Source organism: Otolemur garnettii, unplaced genomic scaffold (assembly GCF_000181295.1).
Source record: "Otolemur garnettii isolate 467f Iridium unplaced genomic scaffold, OtoGar3 scaffold00233, whole genome shotgun sequence".
NCBI lineage: Eukaryota > Metazoa > Chordata > Mammalia > Primates > Galagidae > Otolemur > Otolemur garnettii.
Window position 1 is genome coordinate 1,032,091 of NW_003852628.1, and position 12,167 is coordinate 1,044,257.

General features: G+C 48.6%; 1 protein-coding gene across 1 annotated transcript; it reads left to right on the forward strand.

Moving 5' to 3' along the window:
• Nucleotides 1–5,036: 5,036 nt before the first annotated feature.
• On the forward strand, nt 5,037–8,016 carry CNTD2 (cyclin N-terminal domain containing 2; the record flags this gene model as incomplete). The annotated part of the gene is made up of 5 exons (XM_003802151.3): nt 5,037–5,207; nt 6,587–6,676; nt 6,758–6,913; nt 7,457–7,615; nt 7,698–8,016. Coding segments are annotated over 5 exons (894 nt in total), but the record flags the coding sequence as incomplete, so codon positions are not given.
• Nucleotides 8,017–12,167: the final 4,151 nt, after the last annotated feature.

A 12,167-nucleotide genomic window follows, 5' to 3' on the forward strand; every position in this document is an offset into this window, starting at 1 on the left:
CCTTAGGTCAAGTGCCGTGGCATCAAAGCTCAGAGCAACCTCCAACTCCTGGGCTCAAGCGAGTCTCCTGCCTCAGCCTCCCAAGTAGCTGGGACTATAGGCAACCACCACAATGCCTGGCTATTTTTTGGTTGCAGCTGTCGTTGTTTGGTGGGCCCAGGCTGGATTCGAACCCGCCACCTTAGGTATATGTGGCTGGCACCTTAGCCACTTGAGCCACAGGCACCTAGCCACAATGTCCTTTTTAAAAAAAAAAAAAAATTTCTAGCTAAGGATTCAGTCCTGAGTCCATTGCATTCATTTCTCAGATTTGAAACTTACAGTGAAATTATTTTGAAGATTGCTTTTTTTCTTTTGAGAGAGAGTCTCTGTCGCCTGGGATGGATTGCCTTGGCATCATAGCTCACAGCAACCTCAAACTCTTGGGCTTGAGCAGTCTTCTTGCCTCAGCTTCCCTAGTAGCTGGGGCTACAGGCACCCACAACTAGTTTTTCTATTTTTAGTAGAGATGGAGTCTTGCTTTTGCTCAGGCTGGTCTTTTTCTTTTTTTGAGCTAGAGCCTCATGCTGTTGCCCTGAGTAGAGTGCCGTGACATCACAGCTCATAGTAACCTCCAGCTCCTGGGCTCAAGCGTGTCTCCTGCCTCCGCCTCCACCTCCCAAGCAGCTGGGACTATAGGCGCCTGCCACAACACCGGGCCAGTTTTTGGTTGCAGCCATGGTGGTTTGGCGGCCCGGGCTGGATTCGAACCTGCTAGCTCAGGTGTATGTGGCTGGTGCCCTAGCCGATTGAACCACAGGTGCTGAGCCTCAGGCTGGTCTTGAACTCCCAAACTCAACCAATCTGCTCATCTCAGTGTCCCAGAGTGCCAGGGTTACAAGTGTACAATGTTTTTTTTTTTTTTTTTGGCCGGGCCGGGATTTGAACCCACCACCTCCAGTATATGGGGCTGGCACTCTCCTTTGAGCTACAGGCGCCTCCCATGTATACAGTGTTTCTTGACCAGAGTTTGTTGCTTTGTGTTTCCTTGGGATTGTATGCAAGCTATTTTTGGCAGGAATTTCCAGAAGTGACATGCCCTTTGGGCATCCTATCAGAAGGCATATGAAAATAATTCGTCCTATAACTGACAACGATGTTATCCTTTGGTTAAGGTGATGTCTTTTAGAGTGTTCCACTATGAAATTGCCACTTTCCCTTTTTTTTTTGGTTGTTGCTGTTGTTTTTTGAGACAGAGTCTCACTTTGTCACCCTCAGTAAAATAAAATATACCCTATGATGCTGTGGCATCATAGTTCACAACAACCTTAAACTCTTGGGCTCAAGCGATCCCAAGTGGCTGGCTCGGCTATCTATGGAGATGGGGTCTCCCTCTTGCTCAGGCTGATCTCCAACCTGTGAGCTCAGGCAATCCACCTGCCTTGACCTCCCAGAGTACTAGAATTACAGCCGTGAGCCACCACGCCCGGCCTTACTACTTTGCCTTTGTAGTTAATGAGCATCTTAGGTAGAAATGCTTTGTAAATATCCTGATTCTCATCTAATCTTCATCCACAAGTTTTAACATCTGTTGATGTTTTTTGGATGAAATAATGGTATGGTAGTTACTGAATATTTTCCACCATTCTTTCTTCATTTATAGTTAATATTCCAAAGGTAAAAGCTGCCTACATTCATTTGACAAAAGTACTGAACACCCAGTATGAACCAGGCACTATCATTGGGTGCTGAAGTCAGTCACAGACAAGTTGGGCTGAACAAAGCCCTGTTCTTGGGAGAAGACTTGTGCTTTATCAAACATGAAATGCAGACCATGATCTGACGGTGGCTGGATGACTACTTCAGATAAAAGGCCAAGGAAGGCCTCAAGTGATATTTGAGCAGAAACCTGAATGAAGAGAGAGTAAGTCATGTGCATCTCTGGGGGAAGGGCATTCCAGGCAAAGGGAACAGCAAATGCAAAGGCCCGAGGCAGGCAGGTGTCTGATGGCTCTGGGGAATATAAAAAAACCGGAGTTTCTCAAGTGGAGTGAGGGAGAGTGGAGGGAAATGAGGTTAGAGAGCTAACAACAAGCCAAAGAGACCTTATGGCCAAATTTGGGTTTTATGGTAAATATGGTAGGAAGGCATTGGTACATCTTACACTCTTTCCCCTGCTCACACTTCCTGCGTCTCTGACCTCTCTGTGCCTGAAAATAGCAAGCTGTTTACTGCCTCAGCGTCTTTATTTATGCTGTTCCCCCCACTTGGAATCCTTACCCCCTTTGCGTTCCTGGCTCTTTTGGGTTTGAATTCCAGTGTCACTTTAGAGAGGCCCTCCTAGATCCCTGTCTCTAAATTACATCTAGCTTATTCATTTTAACAAATTTATTGAGTACCTACTAAGTGCCAGGCCCTCTTCTAGGGTCTGGGGCATACAGCATTGAAATAACAGACAAAAATCCTTGGCCTCATAGGGCTCATATTCTAATCAGGAGGGAGAAAGTAAACAAGGTGATATATGGTTGGCTGGGCATAGTGCTTCACACTTATTATCCAAGTAGCTCAGAACCTCTAAGCAGGAGGATGGCTAGAGGTCAGGAGTTCGAGACCAGCCTGGGCAACAGCACAGGGGAGACCCTATTGGGAAAAAAACTAAAACACATCTTGGTGCCTGTAGCTCAGAGGCTAGGGTGCTGGCCACATACACCAGGGCTGGTGGGTTCGAACCTGGCTTGGGACTGCCAAACAATGACAACTACAACAAAAAAATAGCTGGGCATTGTGGCAGGCGCCTGTAGTCCCAGCTACTTGGGAAGCTGAGGCAAGAGACTCGCTTAAGCCCAAGAGTTTGAGTTTGCTGTGAGCTGTGACACCACAGCACTCTATCAAGGGTGATAAAGTGAGACTCTGTCTCCAAAAAAAAGAACAAACAAACAAACACTAGGCATGCACTGTAGACCAGCTACTCAGGAGCTGAGGCAGGAGGATGGATTTAGTCCCGGTGTTGGAAGCTGCTGTGAGCTATGATGCCACTGCACTCCAGCATGGGCAACCAAGCAAGACCCTGTCTAATAAAAAGAGAGAGAGACTTAGGAGGGAAATGTGATCTCTGAGGAAAAAGCATTTAAGGTAGGTGTGTGCCTCTTGTGCATGGCTGAAGAGGATTGAGGGAGGGCATGGAGTAGATAAACTCAGGGGGTGTATGTCGGGTATGGTGGGGGCAGATAAATAGTGCCTCGTGGGCCTTTAGCTCAAGGGAGATGGAGCCACAATGGAGTTCTGAACAGAAGCAGGGTGTGTTGGGACTCAGGTGTGCACAGGATCCCTCTGGATGCATGTGGGGAACAAACTGTAGGGGACGGGAAGTGGGAGAGCAGCCAGGATGCAGCTGCACTAGTTGAAGCCGAGTACTGAAGACTTGTCCAATCCCCCTTTCAGTGCTAGATTTGAGGAAGGAGAAATAAATCTTATACTTCTTAGTGATCCCGAGAAAGCAGCAAGCAACTGCAGAACTCCTCCTCTAAAAATAACAAACTTTCCCCTGAGCTGTAAAATAACCTTGAAAAGCGAAAGAAAAAGACTCTAGGCTCGGCGCCTGTGGCTCACCTGGCTAAGGCGCCAGCCACGTACACCTAAGGTGGGGGTTCGAATCCAGCCCGGGCCCGCCAAACAACAATGATGGCTACAACCAAAAAATGGCCGAGTGTTGTGGCAGGCGCCTGTAGTCCCAGCTACTTGGGAGGCAGAGGCAGGAGACTCGTTTGAGCCCAGGAGTTGGAGGTTGCTGTGAGCTGTAAAGCCACAGCACTCTACCCAGGGGGACAGCTTGAGGCTCTGTCTCAAAAAAAAAAAAAAAGAAAAGAAAAGAAAAAGACTCTAATAACAATACCTTGGTTTCTAACATCTGTAACCAAAGCTATGTAGCTGATACTGAACTGAAGAAAAAAGTATAAAAGAGCCTGGAAAAAAACTGTTCCTCAGAACTCAGCATTTCATGCTTGGGCAGCTAAGTTCTCACCAGCAATTCAAGGTTCTTTCCTCTATATTGTTGGTCTAAGTGTTTTAATTCGCTGTTTTCCTGCAACACCACAGGTGGTTTGCTCACCTCTGAATACCCCATGCACAAAGGGGCCTTCCTTAAATACTTACAGCTGCCATGTCTTTCACTTTTATGGTGTCAGGCCCTGTGGGTGGGTGGGGGGAACCCTTAAACAGAAACTTTTTTGTTGTTGTTTTGTAGAGACAGAGTCTAACTTTTATCACCCTTGGTAGAGTGCTGTGGTGTCACACAGCTCACAGCAACCTCCAACTCCTGGGCTTAGGCGATTTTCTTGCTTCAGCCTCCCGAGTAGCTGGGCTTACAGGCGCCCTCCACCAGGCCCGGCTATTTTTTTGTTACAATTTGGCCGGGGCCGAGTTTGAACCCACCACCCGCGGTATATGAGGCCGGCGCCCTACTCACTGAGCTGCAGGCGCCGCCCTAAACAGAATCTTTTAAAATCCTCAGGACAGGGGTGGTGCCTGTGGCTCAAAGGAGTAGGGCGCTGGCCCCTTATACTGGAGGTGGTAAGTTCAAACTCAGCCCCGGCCCAAAACTGCAAAAATAAATAAATAAATAAAAACAAAATTTAAAATCCTCAGGACAACCCTGTCGGCTAAGTTTTGAAATGATTTTCATTTTATAGTTGAGGAAAATGAGGCTCAGAGAGACTACTTCTGGGCAGCGGGATGAGGATCTGACTCCAGCTGCCCAACTTGACGGGGGTTAGGAGAGGGCAGAGTCAGTCTGAGAACATTTGCCTTTACTCATGCACCTGCTCCTGCGAGGCGAGCTCACTGCGCACGCGCCCGGGTGCATTTAAAGCACCCGCCAAAGGTCCCTTTCTCCATCTGGAAGTGGTTGGTGCTTGGCTTTGCGGGCGACGCCAGCCCGAAGGATGCTGGTGAGAGGCAGGAGCTGGGGGCACACTTCTGGCTCGGCCTGTCTCCGGGCGCTGACCCTCAGGTCATCTCCCTTGCAGAGTCTCTCTGCCACCCCTGACGTAGAGGTTCCAAGAGCCCCAGGCCCTGACGGCGACCTAGAGGCCACAGCTACAGGTGTCTCCCAAGGACACTCGGAGAGGCCCTCGGGGCCCTGCGCCCCTTCAGGACTGGAGGAGGCACTGAGCGCGCTGGGGTTGGAGGGAGAACGCGAGTACGCTGGGGACATCTTCGCAGAAGTCATGGTGAGCGGACTGCGGGCAGCTCTGGCGCCGCCACCACCCCTAGAGGGCAACCGAGGCGGGCCAATGAAGCCAAAGGTGGCCCAATCGTCCAGCACCCACTCAACAAGCATCTCCCGTCTCCCAGTTCCCTCTCCTCCCTGAACTGGAGGACCCCGCCCCCCCCCACACGCCCCTGCCCCAACTTCTACGCTTTTTGAGGGGAGGGAGTTTCTTACTCGTGCAGTTTCTACCGCTCAGAATGCCTTTTCCCACCGCCTCTCTGGGGTCCCTCGTACTTGTCCCTCACACTTCTCGTTTAACAGAAACCTAGCGATTTGTTAACAAATGTCTCTGAGCACGTCCCAGGCACTGGAGGAGCTGTGCTGCTGTCGTCGTTCTGGGGAAACAGACAAGCAAGTATATGCAATAATTAGAGAAGAGCCACACAGCCCCAAACACCGGCCCACTAGTTCTCAGACATCTGTATAACAAAGATTCTTCCAGAAGAAATATTTCAGGGAAGGGTTTATCTAACAAACGCCTTGTGAGTGTCTCTTCTGAGCTGGACTCTCTGTTAGGACTGAGATAACACCTGTGCCTTGTACTGGCAGCCCAGCAGGCCATGCTGACAAGATGCCCAGGGAAACACCCAATATCTTCAGAGTGGAAAGGCTGTGATGGAAATAAAGTGATGAGAGAGAGAGAGTGATGGGGTGCAGGAAAGAAGATAAAGTCAGGGAAATTTCAGCTGAGAAATTGAGTGAGAGAGAAGGCAATCCAAGGAGCTGAAGAGGGACCATTTAAGGTAGAGGGGACAATAAGTAAAAAGGGCCTGGGTAGGAATGGGCAAGGTATAGTCGAGAAGCCAAAAGAAGGCTGATGGAACGGGAGTGTGGGTTGTAAGAGGAGAGATGTTGGAGCAGGAGCAGGACCTGAGTCAGAGGAATTATTGATAGAATTTGCACCTAAGGGTACTGGGAGCCCCAGGAGGATTTTAAGCTAGAGCAGTGGTTCTCAACCTTCCTGACCCACAGGTTGCGAACCACTGAGCTAGAGAGTTCTTAGGCCAGATCTTTCTTTGGAAAGACTCTTCTAGGTGACTTGAGAGGGATTGATTGAGGGTTGGTGGCCAAGAGTGGAGTCTGGGAACTTAGGGGCTCAGGAGGCCAAGTCCTAAGGAGGCTACAGACTGGTGAGGAGGGTAGGGAGGTATCCAGAACTGTTCCCATCTAGAACAAAGTCCAGGGTTCATGGATGGGGAAAGGATACATTTGGATACCAGTTTGGGTGTGGTACTAACATCCAACTGACTGGAGGAGGCTGCTGCACCCAGAGCTGGAGCTTAGGACAGAAGCTGGAGCATGGGTGTGGAGAGTAAGGCTGTCCCTGCCCAACCCCAGGGGCGCTGCGCACTGCCCCAGAGAGCCCTGCCCCGCACTGTGACCCCGGAGATGCGTGCACTAGTGGTAGACTGGCTGGTCCAGGTGCATGTACGTACTGGGGAGCCTGTGGGTTGGGTTGAGCTGGGCCCCATCAATCTGGCCCTAGTGGTCACCCGTGCCCTTCCCCAGGAGCACCTGGGCCTGGCGGGAGAAACCCTTTATCTGGCAGTGCACCTACTTGATTCCTATCTAAGGGCTGGCCCAGTGCGCCTACAACGTCTACAGCTGCTGGGTGTCGCTTGCCTGTTTCTAGCCTGCAAAATGGAAGAGTGTGTGCTTCCTGAGGTACTTCTGGGGTGGAGTTTTGGAGGGTGGAGTTCTTTCCACAGCTCCCTGCCAAACACTTTACTTCGGATTCCCGCGTATGTGGATGAGGGAGGGGCTGCTAAGGTGTCCCTTTAAGAGAGGAGGAAATTTAGGCCCCGAGAGAGGAAGACATTTGCCCCAAATCAAGTAGTTGGGACTTGGACTCAAGTCCATCTGGAGTATAGTTAATGTGCACCAATTCAGTGTCTTATCAGAACTGCCTGGTAAAGTAGGGAGTAGTATCTTGGTTTTATGGAAGGGGAAACTGAGGCAGATAACTTAAGTGAATGTCCCATGTCATACTGTAAGTGGATGTAAGGGGTCTGAACTCGAACCCTGGTCTTTCTGACTCTGAAATCCATGCTCTCCACGACTTCCGGTCCCAAGTCAATGGCCCCATTTTACAGATCAGAAAGCTGAGGTCTGAACTTGGACTGAACTGATTTACAGGCGTTCCAGTGCAGGGAGTAAAGAGCCAGGATCCAAGGTTCCTCCTCTGCCCCCTTCATCTCTCATTCACAGCCCTCTTCCCTCTGCCTCCTGAGCGCGGGCTCCTTTTCTCGGACTGAACTGCTACGGGCCGAACGCCGCATCCTAAACCGCTTGGACTTCCGGCTGCACCATCCCGGCCCTCTGCTCTGCCTCCGGCTGTTCGCGGCGCTGGAAGGGAGTGGCCCCCAGGTGTGCGGAGGCGGGGCCAGGGGCCGGGGAGTTTGTGTGGGCGTGGCCTGACGTTCTCCCACCCCCACCCCCCTACGGGCAGGTGATGTTACTCGCTACCTACTTCCTGGAGCTGTCCTTGCTGGAGGCTGAGGCTTCGGGTTGGGAGCCCGGTCGTCGCGCAGCTGCAGCTCTGAGCCTGGCGTATCGCGTGCTTTATGGGTTGGGCTCCAGGCCCCTGTCGGCATTTTACAGGTGTGGCTTTGGAGGAGGGTTTGCGATAGGGTCTCTGAGGCTCAGAGACCTCCCTTGCTGGTCGTCATCTTTACCATCTCAGAGAATGAGAAACAATTATTCGGGGAAGAGGCGGCACCTAGACTTACCTTTTCTGGGCGTAGGAGAGAATGGGGTATCTGCCTAGCTTGTGAATCCCATTTGCTTTTCTCTAAGGGTGTTTGAAAGAATGGAAGTGTTTATCCAGGTTTGGTGACCTTTAACCTCGCCCCAGGGCAGCAGAAGTCTGCCTTCTAGGATTGAGAATAAAGGGTCTCCTAGGCTTTGAGTCGGCCAGCTCTGTATCTGGTTGGCTAAAGAGTGGTGGCTCTTTAGCCTCTAGAGCCGTTAACCACACCACTGGGTGGCAGAGTGAATCACCGTTTCTCCCAGCCTATACCCTCCCTCTCTCCCTCCCACCTCTGTTCCCCAACGGTAGAGCGAATGTCTGCCCATCCTCAGCCTTACACCTTCCTTTCTCTCGGGTCCTGGCTCCACTCTGGCCATACTCTGCGGGCAGAACCGGGTGTCTGCCCCTTCTTGGTGTCCCCAGTCACTCTAGTTGAGGATGGGACATGTGTTCGATCTCCAGAGAGCCCCTGAGCAGCTCCTGGGTACCTAAGCCAGTATGCCTTCACAGCCTTGAAGGTACGTCATCTTCGCCCGCTTGCCTCAGTTTCTCCATCTTCTCACTGCAGCCCTGAGGAACTGAGCCCCCTCGAGCCATGCATGGCTCGCGCTGCACTCCGAGGCCCTGCGCCAGGCCGCGCTGCAGTCTTTCTCAAGTACGCACGGCCCCCACGCCTGGGCACCAGTCTTGCTGCTGCCCGCCTCCTCCGCCGCCGCCCCCAGACTGGGCCTCCATGAGTACTGAGACTCGGTCAGAAAAAAAAAAATCCCCTTTTATCTGTTACCTCAATAAAAGTGTTTTCTTTTACTATGAGCGCTCTCCGTCCTTATTGGTCACATTCTAGCCCCCTCTCGCTCCCCATTGGTCACTTCCTGAGTCTCTCACTCTCTGATTGGATGTTCTTACTACGCCCTTTAATGGTCGCCGGGAGATGAAATGAAAAGTCTAAACTTCGCCACGAGGGGGCACTAGCGGACTTTCCTAAGTGCCACTCAGCTGTGTTAAACTCGGATCCCCTCAGGATTGGGAAGAAATATTGAAGGACAGGGATTGTGGGGAACTGAGAATGCCCGCTCCAGTTATGAGCAATGCTGCCTTGATGGTTGCCTTTCATATTTTCTTCAAATAAAGCTGAAAATCTGCAATTCCCTAAATGCTTCTGTATTTATGGTTGTACAAGTTCACATCACATATACTTACGTGGAACGTCATAAGTTTGTAGGAGTCCTTGATAATAAGAATTTGGTAAATGAGGTCTAATTTATGTAACCACTGAAGTGCATCAGTGTCAGGAGGGGTAATTGTAGTACTGACCTCATAGTCATGAGGTGAGGATGAGAGTTAATATGTACTTAGATTAAATATGAACTGTCAAATTTACTTAAGTACTAAGTTTGATACTTGTATCTCTGACATTTTACTTCGATACTTGTTTTATTGTGAAGGTACATCCTCATTCTTTCAAATACATGTTTTGGCTTGTGATTATCTTTCAAAAAAATTTTAGATCAGTGTTTATGAAAACATGGCTAAGTCAAACATGCACGTTAAGTTTTAAATATGAGTTCTATTGTGGAACCGATGCAGGGCAGACAGTTCAACAAAGTGTTTGGGAAGGATGTGACTGATGAACACATAGTACTTGGATAGTTTGAGAAGTTCTGGTGAACTTGAGAAGGAGCCACATGGATGACGTGAGACCCAGGAGGATAATGATGAGTTGAAAGCTGTAGTGGAAGTGAATCCTTGTCAACCTAGACATGAATTAGCAAGGTTTGATGTTACTATTTCAACAGAATTGGACCATTCCAAACAAGTTGGCAAGGTAAGGAAGCTGGATAGATGGGTTCCACATGAATTAAATGAGTGTCAGACAAGAAACTGTCTTAAGGCTTTCCTTTTTTTTTTTTTGCAGTTTTTGGCCAGGGCCAGGTTTGAACCTGCCACCTCTGGTATATGGGGCTGGCGTCCTACTCCTTGAGCCACAGGCGCCGCCCCCCGCCTTTTTTTTTGCTTTGTTTTGTTTTGTTTGTTTTAGAGGTGATCTCTGTTGCTCAGGCTAGAGTGCCATGGCCTCAGCCTCCCAATTAGCTGAGACTACAAGCACCCACCACAATGCCTGACTATTTCTACTTTCAGTAGAGACAGGGTCTCACTCTTGCTCAGGTTGGTTTCAAACTCCTGAGCTCAAAGAACCTCCCTCTTTGGCCTCCTATAGTACTAGGATTACAGACATGAGCCACCATGCCTGGCCTTAATTTTTCTATGTTTAGTAGAGACAGGATCTTACTTTTGCTCAGGTGAAGCTTACTTTTCTTTTTTTTATTATTGTTTTTAGTTTTACATATACATGTGGTTATTAGGTTTCCACTTTTTGCAAAGCTTACTTTTCTTTGGTGTCTTGACATAATGGCGAGCAATTCCTACACTGTATTGTTACATCTGATGAAAATGGCTTCTGGCTCGGCGCCTGTGGCTCAAGTGGCTAAGGCGCCAGCCACATACACCTAAGGTGATGGGTTTGAATCCAGCCTGGGCCCATCAAACAACAATGATGGCTGGCTGCAACCAAAAAAATAGCCAGGCATTGTTGCAGGTGCCTGTGGTCCCAGCTACTTGGGAGGTGGAGACAGGAGACTCTCTTGAGCCCAGGAATTGGAGGTTGCTGTGAGCTGTGATGCCATAGCACTCTACCCAGGGGGATAGCTTGAGGCTCTGTCTCAAAAAAAAAAAAAGAAAAGAAAAAGAAAGAAAGAAAGAAAGAAAAGAAAATGGCTTTTTTTTTTTTGGCTGGGGCTGGGTTTGAACACCACCTACAGTATATGGGTCCAGCACCCTATTCCTTTGAGCCACAGGTGCCACCAAAAAATGACTTCTTTTTGACAGTCACAAGCATTTGGTTGGATAAAGATGACATTCTGAAACAGTCTAAAACTCAGTATTCACCACAAAAAGCTAATAGTGTTTGCTGGTCTAGCACTGGTATTCTCCACTACAGCTTCATGAAATCTGGTCAGTTGATTACAATGGCTATCTCCTGCAACATATTGGACAAAATGGTGAGGTTGCTTGTGATTGCACAGCTGAGATTGGTCAACAGAGACAGGCCAATCCTTTTGCAAGACAATGCTCAACCACGCATTGCACAAACAATGCTGCTCAAACTACAGAAGCTGGACTTGGAAACTCTGTCATCCACCATATTCACCAGACCTTGCACAAACTGACTACCACTTCTTCCAGGCTTTGGACCACTTCTTGCAAGGAAGAAAATTCATTTCTCAACAAGATGTAGAAAATGCCACATACCATTTCATTGTCACTTACTTTCACTGTCACTTCATTGCTGCTGGTATAAACCACTGTTCAAATGGAAAAACTAGTTTACTTTGATGATACTGCTTGTATGAGATATCAAATCAAAAGTTTATAATATTAAGGCTGGGCACTGTGGCTCATGCCTGTACCACTCTGGGAGGTTGAGGCAGGTGGATTGCTTGAACTCATGAGTCTGAGACCAACCTGAGCTAGAGCAAGACCCTGTCTCTAAAAAAAAAATAGCTGGGTGTTGTGGTAGGGGCCTGTAGTCCCAACTACTTGGGAGGCTGAGGCAAGAGAGTAGCTCGAGTCCAAGAGTTTGAGGTTGCTGTGAGCTATAATGCCACGACATTCTACCAGGGAAAACAAAGTGAGACTCTGACTAAAAAAAAAAAAAAGGTTATTATATCAGACATTTCATATTTAATGACCTACACAAAGCTTTAGGGCAATATCTGACACCTAGGTGATATGAAAGTGCATCCTAGCAAGACTGATTTAGGCACAGTTGTCTCCTGCTACTGTCTCAGTACCTAGCCATTTACTTGGTCAGAGAACATTTGTTATGAAAGAAAGGATCTCTCTTTCTCTCCCTCTCTCTCTCTCTCTCTCTCTATATATATATATATATATGTTTTTTTTTTTTTATTATATCTCAAATTGTTGTCCTGCAGAGGTGCCATCTCACTTTTTTTTTTTTTTTTTTTTTTTTTTTTTTTTTTAGCAGGGGCTGAGTGTGAACCCACCACCTCCGGCATACGGGACTGGCGTCCTACCCCTTTGAGCCACAGGCCCTGCCCAAGGCTCTCCATATTTTTAATTAAAACACATCTAGGAATTTTATTTTATTTT